At 41.4% G+C, this 17,467-nt stretch overlaps 3 protein-coding genes across 6 annotated transcripts; 2 read left to right on the top strand and 1 right to left on the bottom strand.

Moving 5' to 3' along the window:
• Positions 1–39: 39 nt before the first annotated feature.
• EIF2B1 (eukaryotic translation initiation factor 2B subunit alpha) lies at positions 40–3,588 on the bottom strand. 3 transcript variants are annotated; one of them, XM_057378848.1, is made up of 9 exons: positions 3,507–3,588; positions 3,273–3,374; positions 3,053–3,189; positions 2,856–2,972; positions 2,564–2,676; positions 1,864–1,932; positions 1,150–1,225; positions 846–971; positions 40–423 (listed from the first exon to the last, which is right to left on the bottom strand). In XM_057378848.1, the coding sequence occupies exons 1-9, from the start codon at positions 3,517–3,519 to the stop codon at positions 268–270; spliced, it is 909 nt and encodes a 302-aa protein (XP_057234831.1). In that variant the 5' UTR covers positions 3,520–3,588; the 3' UTR covers positions 40–267. The 3 variants fall into 3 exon arrangements, with proteins under 3 accessions (XP_057234831.1, XP_057234832.1, XP_057234830.1); XM_057378849.1 differs by having other exon boundaries at positions 3,478–3,541; XM_057378847.1 differs by lacking the exon at positions 3,507–3,588 and adding an exon at positions 3,442–3,498.
• Positions 3,589–3,592: 4 nt separating this feature from the next.
• On the top strand, positions 3,593–8,781 carry GTF2H3 (general transcription factor IIH subunit 3). 2 transcript variants are annotated; one of them, XM_057378846.1, is made up of 13 exons: positions 3,593–3,674; positions 4,109–4,188; positions 4,474–4,580; positions 5,142–5,305; positions 5,564–5,626; positions 5,869–5,898; positions 6,341–6,369; positions 6,454–6,528; positions 6,716–6,769; positions 6,995–7,063; positions 7,189–7,324; positions 7,407–7,443; positions 7,530–8,781. In XM_057378846.1, the coding sequence occupies exons 1-13, from the start codon at positions 3,602–3,604 to the stop codon at positions 7,597–7,599; spliced, it is 987 nt and encodes a 328-aa protein (XP_057234829.1). In that variant the 5' UTR covers positions 3,593–3,601; the 3' UTR covers positions 7,600–8,781. The 2 variants fall into 2 exon arrangements, with proteins under 2 accessions (XP_057234829.1, XP_057234828.1); XM_057378845.1 differs by having other exon boundaries at positions 4,471–4,580.
• A 607-nt stretch (positions 8,782–9,388) lies between these two features.
• On the top strand, positions 9,389–17,447 carry TCTN2 (tectonic family member 2). Its single transcript, XM_057378864.1, has 18 exons — positions 9,389–9,522; positions 10,231–10,344; positions 10,606–10,679; positions 10,814–11,009; positions 11,225–11,325; positions 11,568–11,764; positions 11,994–12,117; positions 12,589–12,724; positions 13,381–13,446; positions 13,826–13,954; positions 14,205–14,282; positions 14,588–14,668; positions 14,973–15,084; positions 15,168–15,271; positions 15,677–15,833; positions 16,471–16,596; positions 16,681–16,769; positions 17,154–17,447. Exons 1-18 carry the CDS (start codon positions 9,435–9,437, stop codon positions 17,258–17,260), a joined length of 2,079 nt encoding a protein of 692 aa, XP_057234847.1. The 5' UTR covers positions 9,389–9,434; the 3' UTR covers positions 17,261–17,447.
• Positions 17,448–17,467: the final 20 nt, after the last annotated feature.

Here is a 17,467-nt window from a genome sequence, read left to right as displayed (position 1 = left end):
CCACAGCTCAGTAACAGCACACCTCAGAATGAGTCTGGATACACCATAAGGTATTTTATTTTACTGTATCAAAATACTCCACCCCTCTTTAAAATAATTTACTTGCGGCCTTTAGAAGCCATAATAGCTTTTGGAATTTTTAAAATTGTGGTCCATAATGATCTTAATCATTATAATGTCGTTTCTTTGCCATGTTCATGCATCATCTTCCCAGTTCTTACAATCCTGATAGTCACTGAAGATGATACCCTGTGCAGGAGTCTCTGATTACAGGTAGAGTTTAATGAGTTCATCACTGACAGCTGAAGGTGTCAACACACCGAGGTCTGTGAACAGCAGYGTGATCAGTGATGGGGAGGTGTAGTCAATCCAAGGGTGCTCCTCTGTGAGATTCTGACCTGTTTTCAGAGTGTCTGCTTTGTACTAGAAGGAAACAGAAATCATTGGTTATTACACAACTGCAAGTTAAATCCTCTTTTGGGCAAGTGCTACCGCCTCAAGCAGATGTTTGTGGTAAAACTGAAGGATGTCAAGTGCATAGACTGGTGCCACCTTGGTCTCAGCTGTTTTATCTTGTGTAAAAAGTACAATTTGTAATTCTGGAATTTATTGGTTTAACTGTTTCTTACCTTCAGCTGCTCCTGTGCCCCAAAACAACTGCTTTAGGACAGAGTATTTGTACCAAGACAAATTATGGCTGTTTGGTGCCTGACTGTACCATGGAGCAACCCCATAATATGCCACAGCAGAGATCCAGATAMACAGAGATGCTYAGAAGACAATTTTTCACAGACACAKCAGTGTGCACCTTAGCTGGGTAAAAATGAAAGTTGAATCTCTCTTACCTTAAACCTGTCAGGCACGTCCTGTTGATTTAGAGGGAAAAGTCTTACAAACTTGAAACTTTCTGCTACCACATAAAATGGCTTATTCTGGGCTTTGGCACACACAGCAATTTGATTGCTGCCAATCTGTGGAGACAGATGGGAAACAACATTGCAGACTCAGTGCTTGCRTGACAATATTGCCTAGCTGCCAACAATTACCAGACATTTACTGGATAACATCTAAATGGAAGAGACTTTTCAAAAGCCTCCAACACTTCAAAGAAACCAAACTTTTAAAGCCCAGTGTTTAACTCACAATTACCTTGTTGATAATGCCTCCACTTTCAACAACACCTTCRGCACCAACTAACACCAGGTCCACTTTCTCCATAATGTAGCTGGTAAAAGGGGGGAAAAAAAATCCAAGGCTTACTGGGTAATAGGACAAATGACTTGCTGAACAGAACAGAAATGAGTAATTCAAACAATCTTTCCACTTTCACACAGATCTAAAGAAAGCCATCAACTAAATAATTTGAATAGATTGAATGTGCTAAGAGGAACTTGTAGACTTGTCCAATTAATCCAGCACCTTCCCTAGATTTGAGGTACCTTGGAGGCAATCTTGGGCATTCTGAACTTACTGATGTTCAGATTTATTGTAATTCTTCTCTCATGTTTTGGACTCATACTATGTAGTGCTTATTTAGCAAATACTTTAAACCACAAAATGGTAACACTTAAACAAATTACGAAAAAAAATAGCCTCTTTGTGTAGCACCTTAGTTCCTTTATACAGCTGTGTAGAAGTTCTTAGGTCTGATTCTTTCATTCTAACATGCAAAATGAAATGYTTGTGCTGTAGCTGACACATTCTCCTAATTGTGCACCTAAAGGTGTGACTTGTTTAGCCTGTTTGGCTGTGACAAACCAAGCAAGAACCTCTGGAGTTTAAACAAGCTGGTTACATACAAGTCTATTTTGTCTTACTGTCAAAATTATGATGAAAAATATTAAAATTTATGAGCAGACTTACCCAACTGCAGCATCCAGAATCACAGTCACGGGAATGTTCAGCTTCCTCAGGGCTTTTGCCATTTTTTGCCTATTAAAGAAAATGTTGGACCTTAAAAATGTTTTCCTTAAAGACAAWCATAGGAAAGTATTGTCTGAAAGACTGAAACCTGTCACTGCCTCCATTCCCCTGGTGGTAGAACAGATAAGAATTTACTTAGAAATGGAAGGTATTGGTAGCGTGGGGTTGTGAGGTTTTACTGACATGTATTACACAGTGTGCAGGGATTATTCCATTTATGCAACAATATCTGCTCTGAAGTAATGATTYTATTTGTCATCTTAAAATGACATTGTTAGCTGTGTACTTTGCTGTGATTAGGGTAATACTGSTTATTTTAGCCTACTTCTTACAGAGACAATTATAAATCAGTTGTCTCCCATCTAACTGAAAAGTAGGTTGCTGGGTACTGACAGCAAGTCTGTAAACCTTTAAGGAAAATGTAGATAACACTAATTAAAATATTTAATATGGGAATTTAATTACCATTATTGTTTAGGGTTTTTTTAAAACCTGTCCAGAACAACATGATATTAAGTGACATTTGCCATTTAATATGCTCCAGCCAAGCCTAGCAGCTTTTCTAACAACAGGACAAGATGGATGGTAGCTGTAACTAACCCTGTSAACCAAGATAAAAACCAAATTAATGAGTACTTGCCCTGCTTGATCCGGCTGTGATTCAGTAACATAAACACTGAATCGCTTCTTGGACTCCACTGCTGCTTCCAACACCCTGAGGACCACCCTGGAGTAGGCATGTGTYAGGATTCGCTGCCAGGACAAACCAAATTCACACATTACTTCTGCTGAGCCTTARGAAACCTTTACATTTGTTAGTATTGTGCAGAACAACCTAGTGCAGAAACCACCATCAGACTCCCCTCCTGTTCCTCCCTCACCGCAAGGAGCAGCAAAACCGAACAGGAGTGACCCTGCCCCGGCCTACTCACAGCACCATCTCTGATGAAAGGGTGACACAGCTTGGCGATTTTATTCCTCGAGAGAGACACTTTCCTCAGGAAGATCTCCCCGCGCTCGATCATGATTTCTTTGCACTTGGAGTAGTCCTGGAAAAGAAAAAGAGCAGGATGCCCTTTGAGCGGCTGGAGGGTCCCGCAGGAGCGGGGCAGAGCGGGACAGTCCGTACCGAGTACTCCAGGGAGGTGAGGCTGATAAACCGCAGGAAGAGCTCCCCGCCGGAGGACACGGCCACCGAGGAGTCCACCCGGGACAGGGTGTCGATGGCGTCCCGCAGGCTGTTCCGCAGGCCCTGGATGGTTTCCCCTGCGGGGAGGCAGAGATAATAACGCGTGGTCACGGCCTCGGCCTGGGGACAGCCGGGGCTCCGCGGGGGGACCCGCGCCCACCTCGGTCCTGCTTGAGGAAGCCCAGCAGCGCGCGGATGGCAGCAACGGCCGAGGAGACATCGGGGTCGTCCCTCAGCTGCGCCCTGAACGTCTCGATCAAATCTGGAAAGCAACGGGGAGCGTCAGGCCCGGCCCGGCCGCTGCCGGAGCTGCCCCGCGCCCATCGCACCGTCCGTGCCCATCGCCGCCCCTCCGCTCCCGTTACCCTCCGTGCCCATCGCAGCCCCGTGTTACCGTCCGTGCTCATCGCCGCTCCGCTCCGCTCAGCTCAGCTCCGCTCCGCCCGCCGCGCCGGGGCGTGGCCACGGACGGKAACGGGGCGGGCCCGGATGACGAGCGCCGGGCCGGGCGTCATCTGTGAGCGCCGGAGCTGCGGCAGCCCGGACGGGGAGATGAGCACGGGTGAGCGGGACCGGGGCGCCACGGCGGGGTGTGGGGGTACCCGGCCGGGTGTGAGGGTACCCGGCGGGGTGTGGGGGTGCCCGGAGGGGCTCGGGCTCCTCGTGGGGAAGCAGAGGCCGTGAGTGGGGCTCCAGGGCTTTATCGGGGCTCTGGGGCTTTATCATGGCCCCGGGGTTTTATCGGGGCTCCAGGGCTTTATCGGGGCCCCGGGGCTTTATCATGGCCCCGGGGCTTTATCGGGGCTCCAGGGCTTTATCGGGGCCCCGGGGTTTTATCGGGGCTCCAGGGCTTTATCGGGGCTCCAGGGCACTATCGGGGCTCCGGGGCTTTATCGGGGCTCCGGGGCTTTATCGGGGCTTCGGGGTTTTATCGCGGCCCCGGGCGATCGCCGCTGCTCCGGCCCGGACTGACGCTGCTGTGTGCTCCCTTTGCAGATGATGAGCTGAGCCTGCTGGTCGTCATCCTCGACACCAACCCGATCTGGTGGGGGAAGAGAGCGCTGGGAGAGGCTGAGGTAYGGCCTCCGGGCGATGGGACTGCCAGTGGGCATTTCTGAGGGAAATTTTACCATTTTCTTTGACTTCTGAACTGTGCTAATGTTGTTTGCTAAAGCAGGTATAATGGGTATCATAATACCTTTYGAAATAGCATTTTATATTCATTAGAGCTTTTTTAACAGCAGAAACTGTTTCTGCATCTTCAAATTGAAGTTTTTTTAACTGCTGTCATTTCACAGATTTCTCCTGAATTGTTTCTGTGTGTTACTGTGCTACATCTGCTCTATTCTCTTTTCCAGCAGTTCACCCTATCGAAATGCATCGATGCAGTGATGGTGCTGGGAAACTCTCACCTACTCATGAATCGCACCAACAAACTCGCTGTGATAGCAAGTCACACACAGGAAAGGTAGARCTGCCTCTGGACAATGTAAAAATTTTGAGTTTCCTATATCTGTCTCCTGTTTTTCTTGTTTGATTGCAATAAACCAAGTTAGAAGTATGTAATATATCATTGTCTTAAGAAATTAGCTGAAACATTAAAAAATCTTAGTGCCTTACAAAGCAACAAAGAGGCTTATAAGACAGAAGAGAAGTTTAAATAGACTTAAAAATACACAGAGACAGAGAGAGAGAGAATTAATATGTGTGGAGTGGAACAATGCAAATGGTAGAAGTTCCCTGTTTAGGGGGTATTTTCCCTCCAGCTGTTTGTCTCAGGATCCACCCCAAGTGCAGCCATGGTACCTCTGCCAGTTCTCTTAAGAGATGTTTTGAAAGGAGGGAGCTTGATGTGAGTTTTACTCCAGTTTGAGTTGAAGTTCGCCTGCCTTACGTAGTCTCTTTAAAGTCTTAAAAGGATTTTAAATTAAACTTCAGAGTATTGCTATCTACAGCTGATTCATGTGTAGCATTTTTTCTTACAAGATTAAAGACAAAACCTSAATACTTTGTTTTTCCTCTGTTTCAGCCGTTTCCTGTACCCYGGGAAGCGTTGGGCTGCTGCAGATCCCTTTGGAGAGGGAGGCCCTTCCATGGAGTCTAATTGCTCTGGCAGCAAGGATGGGAAATATGAATTATTAACAGCAATAAATGATGCAATTGCAGAAGAGATTAAAGACCTCATGACAAAGAGTAAGGGGAAGAAAATTCTAGGCTTAATATGCAGAATTGCAAAACACTTGGACTGTCAAGGACTTGTAGAAATGTGTTCTATTTTCATCATGTGCATTTTAATATGCTCAGAGTAGATGAGTTTATTATGTTTGACACTTCAGGCCTCAGCATTAGTATTATCTGCCAAAGATAAAAATGTGTAGAATTTTGTATTGTCAGGTTCAGTAGCTGTTTTTATATATAAAAGTAACTTCTGCAACTTTTCTTGTATTGCAGCTGACATGAAAGGSCAGCAAACAGAAACCCTGTTGGCAGGATCACTTGCTAAAGCACTTTGTTGTATCCTTTTGATCACAGAATCTTCAAAGCCTTTATGTCTTCTTAAGACTGTTTCTTATAATACTAATTTTTACTATTCTTGTTCTTTTATAATACTTAAAACTGAAACATTTGCCTAATATCTGTGACCCGTGCTTATTAAAATGTGTGTTGGCCAACGTGGTGAATATGTGGTGTGGATCATGGAGTTATTTCCAAGAATATTTCCAAGAACGTAGATTCCTTAATGCCCGCTAATGTAGACATCAACAAGATGGGCAAAGACCTCAAAGGTAACACCTCTTCTACTGTTTTCAATCCTTGCATAAATATTTTATATTTACTTACTTATTTATACCTGAATAACAGGTATAAGTGCACATGTACGCACAAATAAAGATGAATATTTTGACACACCCCCATTTCCAAAATTGGCATTAATAGGTAGAAGTTTATTCTGATCATCTGAAGTTGCCAAGTTTAAACAAGTGAAAGGACTTGATCATTAGTCCACGTTCTTAGAGAGATTTTCTGTTGTGTGGTAATAAAGCTGTGACTSGAATTTCCTTGAAATAACTGGAGGTTGAAAGGAATTAGTCCATGGATAATTGTCACTGGACTGTAAATAGTTTCTTTATCTAACAKCCAAGATATTCTGAGGTGTCAGATGCTACAGAATTAAAAGGGTGATACAAACCATGTGCTGATGCATTTCTCTTTCTTTTTAATACTTAGCCAATCAAGAACTTAAATCAAGGATTCTGGTAAGAACTTTTGTTGTCAGTTTTCTTTTAGTCTTGAAATCCAGTGATGCATGTAGGCTAACAAGTTTGAGTTGTTTTATTTAGGTCATAAAAGCTGCAGAAGACAGCGCATTGCAATATATGAATTTCATGAATGTCATCTTCGCAGCACAGAAACAGGTAAAGCTGGCATTTTAAAAATTTCTATTATCTTTTATTTATGTGCTAAGATAACACAGTTAATTTCTCTTATGATTACATAATTTCTGSTGCATTTATAGTGGAATCAAGTTATGACAGTAACACTGACAGGATTATTTTAGTCCGGGCTGAGTTTTGTTTTTCATACATTTCTTCTCTTTTGCAGAGTATTTTGATTGATGCTTGTGTCTTGGACACTGATTCAGGTCTTCTACAGCAGGTACAGGCTTCCTGTTCTTATTTCCCATTAGTATTAGCTCATGAATACTTGATGTTAGACAGTTCAACATGTTCTTCAGTTCTTTTCTTCCCTTTAATCAAGAGTGGGTRTGGAAATATGTTCAGTGGATCTGACAGTTCCAACATGCAGGCCTTGTGCAGTACATGGATATTTTAAATGTTAATGTCAAAAACAAACAATCTGATCATTCTCTCTGCTTTGCAGGCCTGTGACATTACTGGTGGCATATATTTGAAAGTGCCCCACATGCCATCCCTTCTGCAATATTTGTTGGTAAGTCATTTAAAAAACATTCCAGTGTTTTKCCTGTGTCAGATGTGAAATATTACTCCCTTCACTGACGAGGTAATACAGGAATACCAGTCCAATTCACAAAATATTTTTCTCTATCCATGCAGTGGGTTTTTCTCCCTGATCAAGAGCAGAGATCACAGCTCGTCCTTCCCCCTCCTGTTCATGTKGACTACAGAGCTGCCTGCTTCTGTCATCGGAACCTCATTGAAATYGGCTACGTGTGCTCTGTGTGCTTGTCAAGTAAGTTTATAAATATTTAACAGTTTGTTTTCTTACATCTGACTGACCTGTTTTAGTGAAAGCCAATTCTTTGATCTTTCAGTATTCTGCAACTTCAGTCCTATTTGCAGTACCTGCGAGTAAGTGTTTATTCTTTGTATTTCMAGGGTGGGTGTGGGAGTATGTTCAGTGTATCTGACAGTTCCTTTTCCATGTTTTTTTCCAGGACTGCTTTCAAAATATCRTTGCCACCTGTCATGAAAGCAAAGAAGAAGAAATTAAAGGTAGCTGCATAGCAACATTATGTAAATACATCATTACCTCCTCCATAATTCCATGAAATTGAACCTACTTGAGAAACTGATAGCACTTTTCATTGGATATGAAAGAGAACTGTATGCAGTGCTATTATTTGTTTCTTAGGGGATAAATATTTAAAATGTRTGTCTTCTATGCATCCTGTTAAGTAACAAATCACTGTATTACCATGTAATCTGTGCTGTTTTAAATACTAATTCCTAATTGTAAGAGGAACCAGAAGTTGCAGCCTGTGAATACCTGAGGGTACTCTGGCCACTGCACAGTTTCACATCTCCTGGTTATTTTTAAAGTCAAGAAAGCTTTGATTCTTTCTAAATGTTGATGTAAAGTTAAGAATGACTATTTGTAGTGTGTAGGATCAGAATCATATCACTCTGTTGTTCAGGGACTTCAACTTCTTGCTAGYRGTTTTTGGACTGAAACAGCATCAGTTTCAAAGTAAATGAGCCAACATTTTCAAGATGGTTTGTGAGCCACTTGGAAAAAAAAATGGTGCTAATTGCCCTGCAARTGCACTCACATGTATTCATATTCCTGTGACTGTACTGTCCTTGAGGTAGTTCTTTTTCAGTTTGATATCTCTTCATTTGTGARTAAAAAGGCCTCCCTTTCTTTAAAGTAACATCAGTAAATGCAGACTAACTGGTTAGTCTTCAACGTTTTATTTCGAAACTGGAAAAGGTGTAATTGTAATGTGATAACAGGCACACTTTTTATTTTTAATATGTGGGTTTCCATCTGACATTTGACAAGAACAAAGGTTTTTGGATTGGTGTTTTGGACAGGAAGGTCTGCWGTGTACTTCCAWATGTGGCTTTCATTTAAACAAAYRAAACATCTCCCCTTCTAAAAAGAGCTGTATAATTTGGTKGTTATTGCTAATAACGGCTGTTCTCCCAAAAGGAACAGAGAGGAGTTGTTTTCCACATAGAAAACGAGTTATTTTTACCTTCCCAGTGTGTATGGAGGAATTTGTAATGTCTTGATGTTTGCATCAGGTTTTGTCACTGTAATAACTGCAGTGCCAGTTTTTTCCAGGTTTGCCAACATAACAAGGTGAGCTTTTTTTTCATTTCCTAAAAGCCATTTTGCGTGAAGGCTGTATTTATAATTTACTTTGTATAAAACTTTTATAATAAAAACYGTTCCTTTTTCTAACGTGCTCAGATACTTCTTTGATATTTAAGGGTGAGTTACGTGATTTTGTTGGAGTCCACATGCTCAGTTTCTCTAGTTTGGGGATTTCTTGGGTCACCGCTCTCCTTACCARAATTACCTTTTACCTGTTTGGATCTGATTTCAGCACAATTACTCAGTTGGTTTTATTAGTTTCTTCCGTATCTTGGAAGCCCAGCCAGACGTTCTGGTTGCCTATAAATCCTGCATTTTTTCGTGTTCCTTTTTAACAGTACCTCCCTCTTCTGAACAATGCTGATTCCCTCCTCTGCATCTGAGAGCCCGAAACTTTAACTTATTTTTCTAAAACACCTAAAGCTTGTTTATTAGCATTGTTATTTTGTGACAGGCCCAGGGTGCGGAGCTGCCCCGCCGCCACCATCGCTCCCCGGTCCGCCTTGCCGTGAGGGGGCGCCATTTCCCGCCCTTTCCGTGAGGCGGCTTCCCGCCCTCCCCGTTGCCATGGCGCCGTTCCCCGCCCTCCCCGTTGCCATGGCGCCGTTTCCCGCCCTCCCCGTTGCCATGGCGCCGTTTCCCGCCCTCCCCGTTGCCATGGCGCCGTTTCCCGCCCTCCCCGTTGCCATGGCGCCGCGCTGGCGCTGCAAGATGGCGGCGGGGCCGCCGCCGTAGCGCGATGGGGGCYGTCGGCTTCGGGGCGCTGCTGCTGYTGCTGCTGCTGCTGCGGGCGGCTCCCTGCCCCGGGCAGCCGCCCGGGGATGCCGGTGAGTCAGGGCGTGAGGGGCCGCGGTGAATGGCGGCCTCCGGGGGTGTGGGGATGGTGGTCGGCCCGCGGCGGGATCTGCTCGGGTGGCGTGAGGGGAGGCGGCGGAGACTCTGAGCGTTCCTCAAGGCAAGGGYTCGAGTGCCTCTGCCTAAACCCAAACGTGCTCGCCCTGGAGTTTCTGCTGCTGCTCAGCACAGGGAGGACTCGGAGGGAGAGGGGGGAGCTGCTTATGTTGGACCTTGCAAACTTGGCAAAGTTTTAGAAAGAAAAATCCAATGAAACTCTCAGCTCGGAGCCCTAAACTTGGCCTGAAGGCAGGAGCCCTCAGTTCCTGGATTGTAGGTAGTGAGGTATCCCCGGCCCAATTCATGGCCCCAAGAAATTAAAAACTGTAAGCTGAAGTCGGCAAAAAATGCTAAATATGGTGTTGCCTGAGCTGTGTAGTATCTGCATGGGCTGTAAGCGCTATAATGTTATTTTACTGCCTGTTTACTGGGCATCTTCACAAAGATGGGATATAAAGCTACACCCTCAACACTTGGCAAGAATGTAAATACCACCCTGTACATGGCATTACATGATACTTTTCTTCTATTTGTGACAATTTAAAGTTGTAAGAGTGTAAGAATGTAGCCCAAGCATCAGATTTATATGTCTTACAGATGTTACCTTTTTCAGTCAACTTATTTCTTTCTCTTTCTTTCAGTCTTTCAGCCTTCGTTTATTCATATGTCAGGGCCCAGAGTCAACTCGTTTTTTCTTGGCAATTCTTYRGGAGTTAATTTTTCTRTAATTTTAAGTCCTAGAGATGAGGRGACAGGTAAGAACACTTCAACCCCCTCCCCCCATGTAAATAAGTACATTTGTATTGTTAATATTCTTTGACACAAAAATTACTAGAGAAATGATAATGCATGTAATTTAGRGCTTTAATAGTTACTGAAACAGGAWTTTCAGAGGACTTCTGATTAAGCACTTAGTTCTCAGTTGCTCCTTGTCAGCTGGGCATGAGGGTGTACCTTCTTATTTTCCAATCTTCTCTAAGCAGTGGAATACCTTTGAAATTTTTATTTTGTTACAGGAAAGTTGCAGCTTGCAAACTGTAGTGGAAGTAGAAGAGCTGGAGATTGGAATTTGGATGTGACACCTGGTGTGGTACGTAAAATACTGATTCTTCTGTTATTCCACTCCATTCCAGCTTCTCTCTCAGAAGCTGATGAATGGTATAGACAACAGCAATTTAATACAAGCCATCAGAGCTGTCAAACTGTATTTTGTGTTTTTTCCAGAGTATTTCCAAGGTGACTGTAAGCCTGASCAGAGCCCTGGAGCTGTGTTTGCCCAATGCCACCGAGTGCTGCCCCTCACCTCTGTGCATGCTGGAAACACTCCAGGTTTTAGCTTGCCATGGTTCWGTGATGCTGGCACAGCTTCTGATTCAGGCTGAAATATTTGCCAACTCTTCCTTTTCAGGAAATGTGTCAGGTGAGTGCTAAAGAAGAAATGGCATYTGGACTGTTCTTTTCTTTTCTTCCCTGTATGGCAAAATCGGGATTTGGGCAGCAATAAGAGATACTGAATAATCATAAATGGAATTTAAACAAAGGTTTCTACACAGAATAAACTGCAGTGTGCGTGGTCTGTTTATCTGGATTTCAGTCCACTTAATCTGATTTTCTCTTCTTCTACTTCTGTTACAGAAAATGCAACTATCATCCCAAACCAGGCATATAAACCCTTGGGCTCTTGTCCTTGTAACTTAACAGCAGGAGCTTGTGATGTTCGGTGTTGCTGTGATCTGGTACTTATTTCTTATTAAACTTTGATTAAATGTTTTCAAAGTTTCTAGACTGTTTCATGTGGGGAGAGGTACTGAATATTTCAGACCAGCTAGGCCAGAGGGTGTGTTTGGATATTCCAGTATTTCTAAAAGTAAATACAATCTCTATTCAAAGTTGTTTGATTTACCTGTGAGTTTGACTTTATAGTGCCATAAATATTGCGATTGCCACGCTAAAAAGTGACCATTCTTTCCCCTTTCAGGAGTGCACACCAGACTTGCAGCAGCTATTCAGTGGATCATGTTTCACTGGAGTTTTTGGTGGAGATGTAAACCCACCTTTTGATCAGCTGTGCTCTTCCCAGTCCATGGAATACATCCCTGAGTGGTTTCCCTTCCTTTGTGTGCATTCTYCTCTTGACAACACACCATTTCTTGGCTACTTTTATCATGGCTCTACGTAAGTCTTGAAAAAACTTATTTTCTCAACACACTCATCATGCAACCAAAAATATAACCTGTCTTTGTAATGGAAGTTACTTAGAAATTAGGATTTTAGGGTGTGAGCTTTAAATGCAAATAGAGAAATGTCATTGGTAATACATGAGAACAGGGGGCAGGAAAGCAAACATAATTATTCATGTGAGGTAAAGAGTAAAGCACTGTTTAATTTTTAAACTTTTTTGCAGTTCCACACCCAAAGTTCCTTCATTTAAGATCCCTCTGCAAACTTCTCCTGGGAAACCTTTCACTGGTTACAGCAAAGGGGATCCAATTATAACAGAAGAAGATGAGTATTTTACTGTTCCCCAGGTAATCACTTTGTGTTTATGAACCTTTGATTCCTCTTGGTTTGTTTGAAACTCCTTATATCACACTCCTTGTGGCTTTGCATCCAATTTCAGCTGCTTGATGTTGGGAAGTGGTGGGGTGTATTTTTCCCCAAAAAACCCTTCAACCAACCAATCAAAAAACCCAAAACCACAAAAACATTATCCTTCCTCATCCCCTTGCCCATCCTCCCAAAAGGTAATGCATTTTGAGACACATGTAGGCTCACAAACAAAGATGAAGTCATAGTGTATGTTGAACCTACTTTTAAAGCTTTTAAAATTTTAAGCCCTCTTTTGCTGTAGACTGAGACTTTTTGATAACATCAGATAACTTGCTTGTCAAAGTGCTATGTATGGCTGTAGTGCACACATTGGGGCATTTCACTAATAAACAWCCTTCAAATGAAAAGCAAGGCACTAGAAAATCCTTATTTCTGTCACCCACCTGCAGCAATCCCTGGCTGGACAGTGTGTTGGGAATGCTCCTGTAGCCTACCTCCACAATTTTGATGTCAAGTGCCTGACCAGTCTGCAGTCTTACAAGGAAGGCCTGCCCCACAACGTGAGGATAAACACTGGCACTGCAGGTATGCTGCAGAAATCCAGACAGGAATGTGTTTCATGTTTCTCAGAGCTGCTGGAGCGGAACAAACCCGAGGGCTGTTGGCACAGTAGCTAAATGTGACATCTGTATTATCTGGTGGCTGTAGTTCAGAATTTGGGGATGTTCTGTTCCTGTTTCTTTTGAACTTCTAGTAAGCCTCCCTCTGTTTTCCAAGATTTAGGTGGTGAGGAGTAGTGGGATTGGCCTTTGTTTCYCATTTACCTGTTCCTGGTGACTCCTAATGGTTCTGAACAGCATCACTCCCACTGCCCATTTTCAGACTGTTGCAGAGCCCTTTTTCTGTCAGGAGGGTGCAGCATCAGCAYTTTAGAGTCAGWGAGAAGGGGTTRCTCTCTGCATAACAAAAGCATGTAYTTATGAACAATCATTCTGGAGTTTGAGATAATGTAATTATCAGCATGAAGATATTTTATGTTCCATAATTGTCTCATTTTGTTAGTCTGTATTACCTCTGTAAGACCCARARATAATYAGCTATGCTTTCCTAAACATATACRTAAACAGTCTGGGCCTTTACCAAAATTAATTTTCTAAATAATTTTCAACTCAATTTTCATAGCARCAAATATTGCACCTTGGATGTGAAAACAAAAGTCTTTATTTGTTTTTCATTCTCAGACTTTATCCAACAAAATGTTGTCTATAGAACCATCACAGACAGGGGCAAATTCATCACTGAAAGTGGTATGTCTCTTCCTTTTAATTAATATTTCTTCCTTAACCTAGATTGTATATGAAATAGATTATTTTGATGTCTAAAATGTTTACCTGCTGCAATTCTTAGAAGTCTTGTACTATTTCTAGCACTGAAAAAGTAAACTGGCTTCCTGCAAAGCAGGAAGTGTTTAATTTACTCCAGTTCATTACAGTTGGTCAAGAAATCAGGTTYCTTATCTTGCACACTTGGGGGATTGCACTATTGCACATTTAAACAGTAGATGAATGTGGTAATTTCCAGAATTTTGCCAGAGTTTTAATGTGTTCTTTCCTACAGCAACAGTAACAGAGCTTCCTAATTAGAATGCTTTTCATTATGACCTTTTCTCTTCTTTTCTTCTGCCAGAAAGCCTTCATACTGCTGAGGTTCTGTGTCAAAATGTAACTTTTGCAGAACATTATAAATTCATTTGGGAAGACAAGAACATTGAGCAAGTAAATGTCACTGTCTTCCTYGGAAGCTTATGTGATGGAGGTATCATGAGATTTCTTTCATGATTTTTTATTTACTTCTTTGTCTTCTGTGTGGAAATTCTGTGATAGAATCTCTTATTTACTAATCCTTAAAAATAGTTTTCCTTGGAGTATAGAAAATATGGGGCTGATTTCCATTAATTTGTGTTAATTTGAATCTTCACTAGTGAAGGACAGGAGTTTGTGTCCTACATAGAACATACATTTTGCTAATTTACTTATTTAAAAGTCATACTTCTTTCTTTTACCAGAAATACTGACACAGAGATTCAYAGTCGAATTTCTAAGTTTAAAGAGTACTAATGGAGAAGAACTGTTTGAGACTCCAGGTATTAATATWTTATTTTGCCTATTAAAAGCAAAAAAAAAATTTGTACTGTACAGATTATTATCAGTGATTACATTTTATATTTCTTTTATACTTCTTTATGTTCCTGTCTTACTGCACTGCTAATAGCAGTGATTGGTTCTTAGGCTTTTGTTGCACAGATATTGATTGTTTAAAGCAAGGCCATTCCCACTCTAATGGAAATGTCTTGTCATTTACTTCAAGATTGATAACATTTACTCTTAAAATAACGCTGATGCTTATAGATTCTTCTACAATGTTCATAATTTACCCTTCTATRTTTAGGGTATCAAGTTGGAAAACCAGTGAGAGCAGCAAATCTRAATGCTTCTGATCCTCTTGGAAGCCTAAACATTTGGCAGCCAGGTATTGGCTTGTGATGTTGCAACTTCAACTGTAGGTGATACTAAAATGTTGGAGCTTTGTTTGGTGTTTGGATTTTTTTAAAACATATTTTAGTTAAAAATCTCTGCCAGATTTTGCTTTTCTTTCAAAGGTCAGTGAGAAAACCTCTTATGCTCTCTTGGAAAATTGAATGGACTTACATCTATTTTTGAACAGTACCATGTTGAGTTTGCATTCTAATGTTTGATGTTTTGCACAGAATTGAAAGCTAGAGATCCAGAGGTGGATAATAGGAAAGCTCAAGTATGATGTTTTCATTTCACAGCTGGCAGAGGTTTATGTGCATCAGCAACTTACAGACCAGTTCTATTCGGAGTAGACTCATACTCTGGGTGCATTCTAGAAGTTGGTATTAGTGAAGATTGCAACCTTTTAAGGTGAGCTACATAAGCTGAATTGTTTCTCCCTGCATCCCTCTTATTGATTGATACATCTGTGAGGTTACATTCTTATTTTGCAGAGGAAATGTAACTGAGAAGTTGAATGCATTAATACAAGCTACTCACATTGGAAAGAGCAACAATTCCAGTTACAGTGATCTAAATGACTGGGTGGAAATTATAAGTAAGTGAGATTGTGTTGTTCTTTGTGGTCTAAATATGCCCATACAATGAATAAAGCATCTCMAAATAAACCCAAAATGTAATTTCAAGTGTCTAAAGTTAGTAAAATACGTGTCTGGATCCATCCATCCATATATGTTAACATACAGGCACATAATTCAATATGTCTGTGGATACTGCATGTTTTATTGCCAACCTGTACACATATGACATGGTATTTATCCATTGATAAATTACTCCTCATTGACAAATTACTCCTTTAGGTGTTTTTTATATATTGAAACATTTTTAGTCTGTTCCTGGGTGAGTTACCAGCATTTCACTGGCCTATGTCAATAATCTAGTTATGGAATATATAATGTTTTTAATAATATATACATTTAAATACCTCTGCTCTCCTCCACAGATCTTGATCCATTTAATTCTGATACCAATGTGAGCACTGGAGGCTTAAAAGGCTTTTGTCCAGATATTCCTGCAAACCTGAATATTCGCATAATCTTTGCTGAAGTGGGAGCAGTGCAAGGGATTCCYCAGCAGCAGATTCTTGCTGTGCAGATCAGGTAGAGTGAGTTGTGTCTCTGGCTGTCTGAAAAATCAATGCTTCATTTTGAACCTTGCTTACCTAACCTGATTTAAAATTTACCAAAAAAAAAAAAAGGTGGGTTTTGTTGCTTCTGGTTTTTTACATGCCTTTCATTTTTGTAACCCAAATTCCTTTGATTACAACCAGGTCAGCYTTTCTCCCTCTGGAATGAAAATGCAAGAAAGAATCAATGATTAAAAGCAGATAATCTTTATACTTCACTGAAAAATTAAATAAAACGTATGATGCTTCCAGCAGCCAGCATACACTGGGCATCYCATCAGGAGTCATGTGGTGGAAGCAATAAGATTGTCCTGTGTTCTGGCTTAGCCCATTGTAGAGCTCCTGGAGCTGTGCTAAATGCTTTATTCTTTCCTGAAACAGGGAATTTTCACTTTTCAAACAGTTCCCCCCGCCAAGTCAATCCCTGTCAAATAAATGGGATTCTGTTCCATTTTACCTTATGTCCAGATGGTGCAAGTTCACCCCTTGCACGGTGTGGAAAATCCAGGGATTATCAACTTSCTCATAAATACTGTGTGTTTTGTCCTTTCATGCTTGTGTTTAGGCTCTAAACTTCCATTTACAACCCTCAAACAATATTTTTGTTACAGTTACTCAACAGTGCTGTGGCAGTTCCAGTGTGGGCTTGGCTGCAAAAACACTGTCAGCTTTCTTCCCATCACAGCTTCTGTTCAGTTCATTSAAATCCCAGCTCAGCCACCCCCTCCAGTGACGAGGTAATTTTGGTAAAAGCATTGGTAACCCCCCATCATGTTCAGGTGTAATATGAATAGCCTTGACCAAAAGGTTTTTTTTTCCAGATATCACAAGATTTATGCAGAGTTTGACTGCAATCAAAATGACATGTGCTGGCCACAGCTCTTTTACCCATTGACACGGTCTTACACAGGTAAAATAATCAACAGTGTGGGATGCCACAAAACATGAAAGGYCACATTTCTTTGAAGCATAATTAGATGTGGGGAGTTTAGTCTGAAAAGGTGCTTTGTGGTGGGGAATTAAATTTTCTTTCTTAGAAAGCACGATCCAAAAAATCTGTTTGATTGTTTCCTTGACAATGCATTAATTTCTTACTTAGACTAGTGGAAAAAAAGAATAACTAGGAGTACCTTCTGAATAAGCCTGAAGTTTTGTGAGTATCTGTTTGGCAGAGAGATTCTTTTTCACTCCCCTGTGGAGTCTGGAAGGAGCTGTGCTGGCTAAGGCAAAGGAGAATATGTGCCTTTATGATATTGTTCTGTAATTTTAGCTTTTTTCTCTTTTTATTTTTCAGGAGAACCRTATTCCGAGTGTCTTGCTAAAGGCCTGTTATTGGCATTTCTTGTTTTAGTTGCAGCAATTATGAGCAACCCTTGGTTTTCTAAATTGTGGAACAGATAGGTAAAAATTATGGAGAAATGTTCTTGCATTTTGTAGACAATTTATAAAGGTACATAGAATCAGTGCTTTTACAGCATACAGAGAACGTCTGTTATTTAAAACAAAAAGGAATAAATTATTTTTAAGCTCTATACTCTGTGTTTGGAGTAGCAAAGTGCAGAGCTGACTTTAAGAGGGTTGTGAGTCCAGATCAGAGGCTACAGTGGG

The sequence above is a fragment of the Malurus melanocephalus genome, unplaced genomic scaffold (genome assembly GCF_030028575.1).
Source record: "Malurus melanocephalus ecotype Western Australia unplaced genomic scaffold, MMel_1.1 scaffold_377, whole genome shotgun sequence".
In the NCBI taxonomy this organism is placed as follows: domain Eukaryota; kingdom Metazoa; phylum Chordata; class Aves; order Passeriformes; family Maluridae; genus Malurus; species Malurus melanocephalus.
This window is presented reverse-complemented; position numbering and strand designations above follow the sequence as displayed.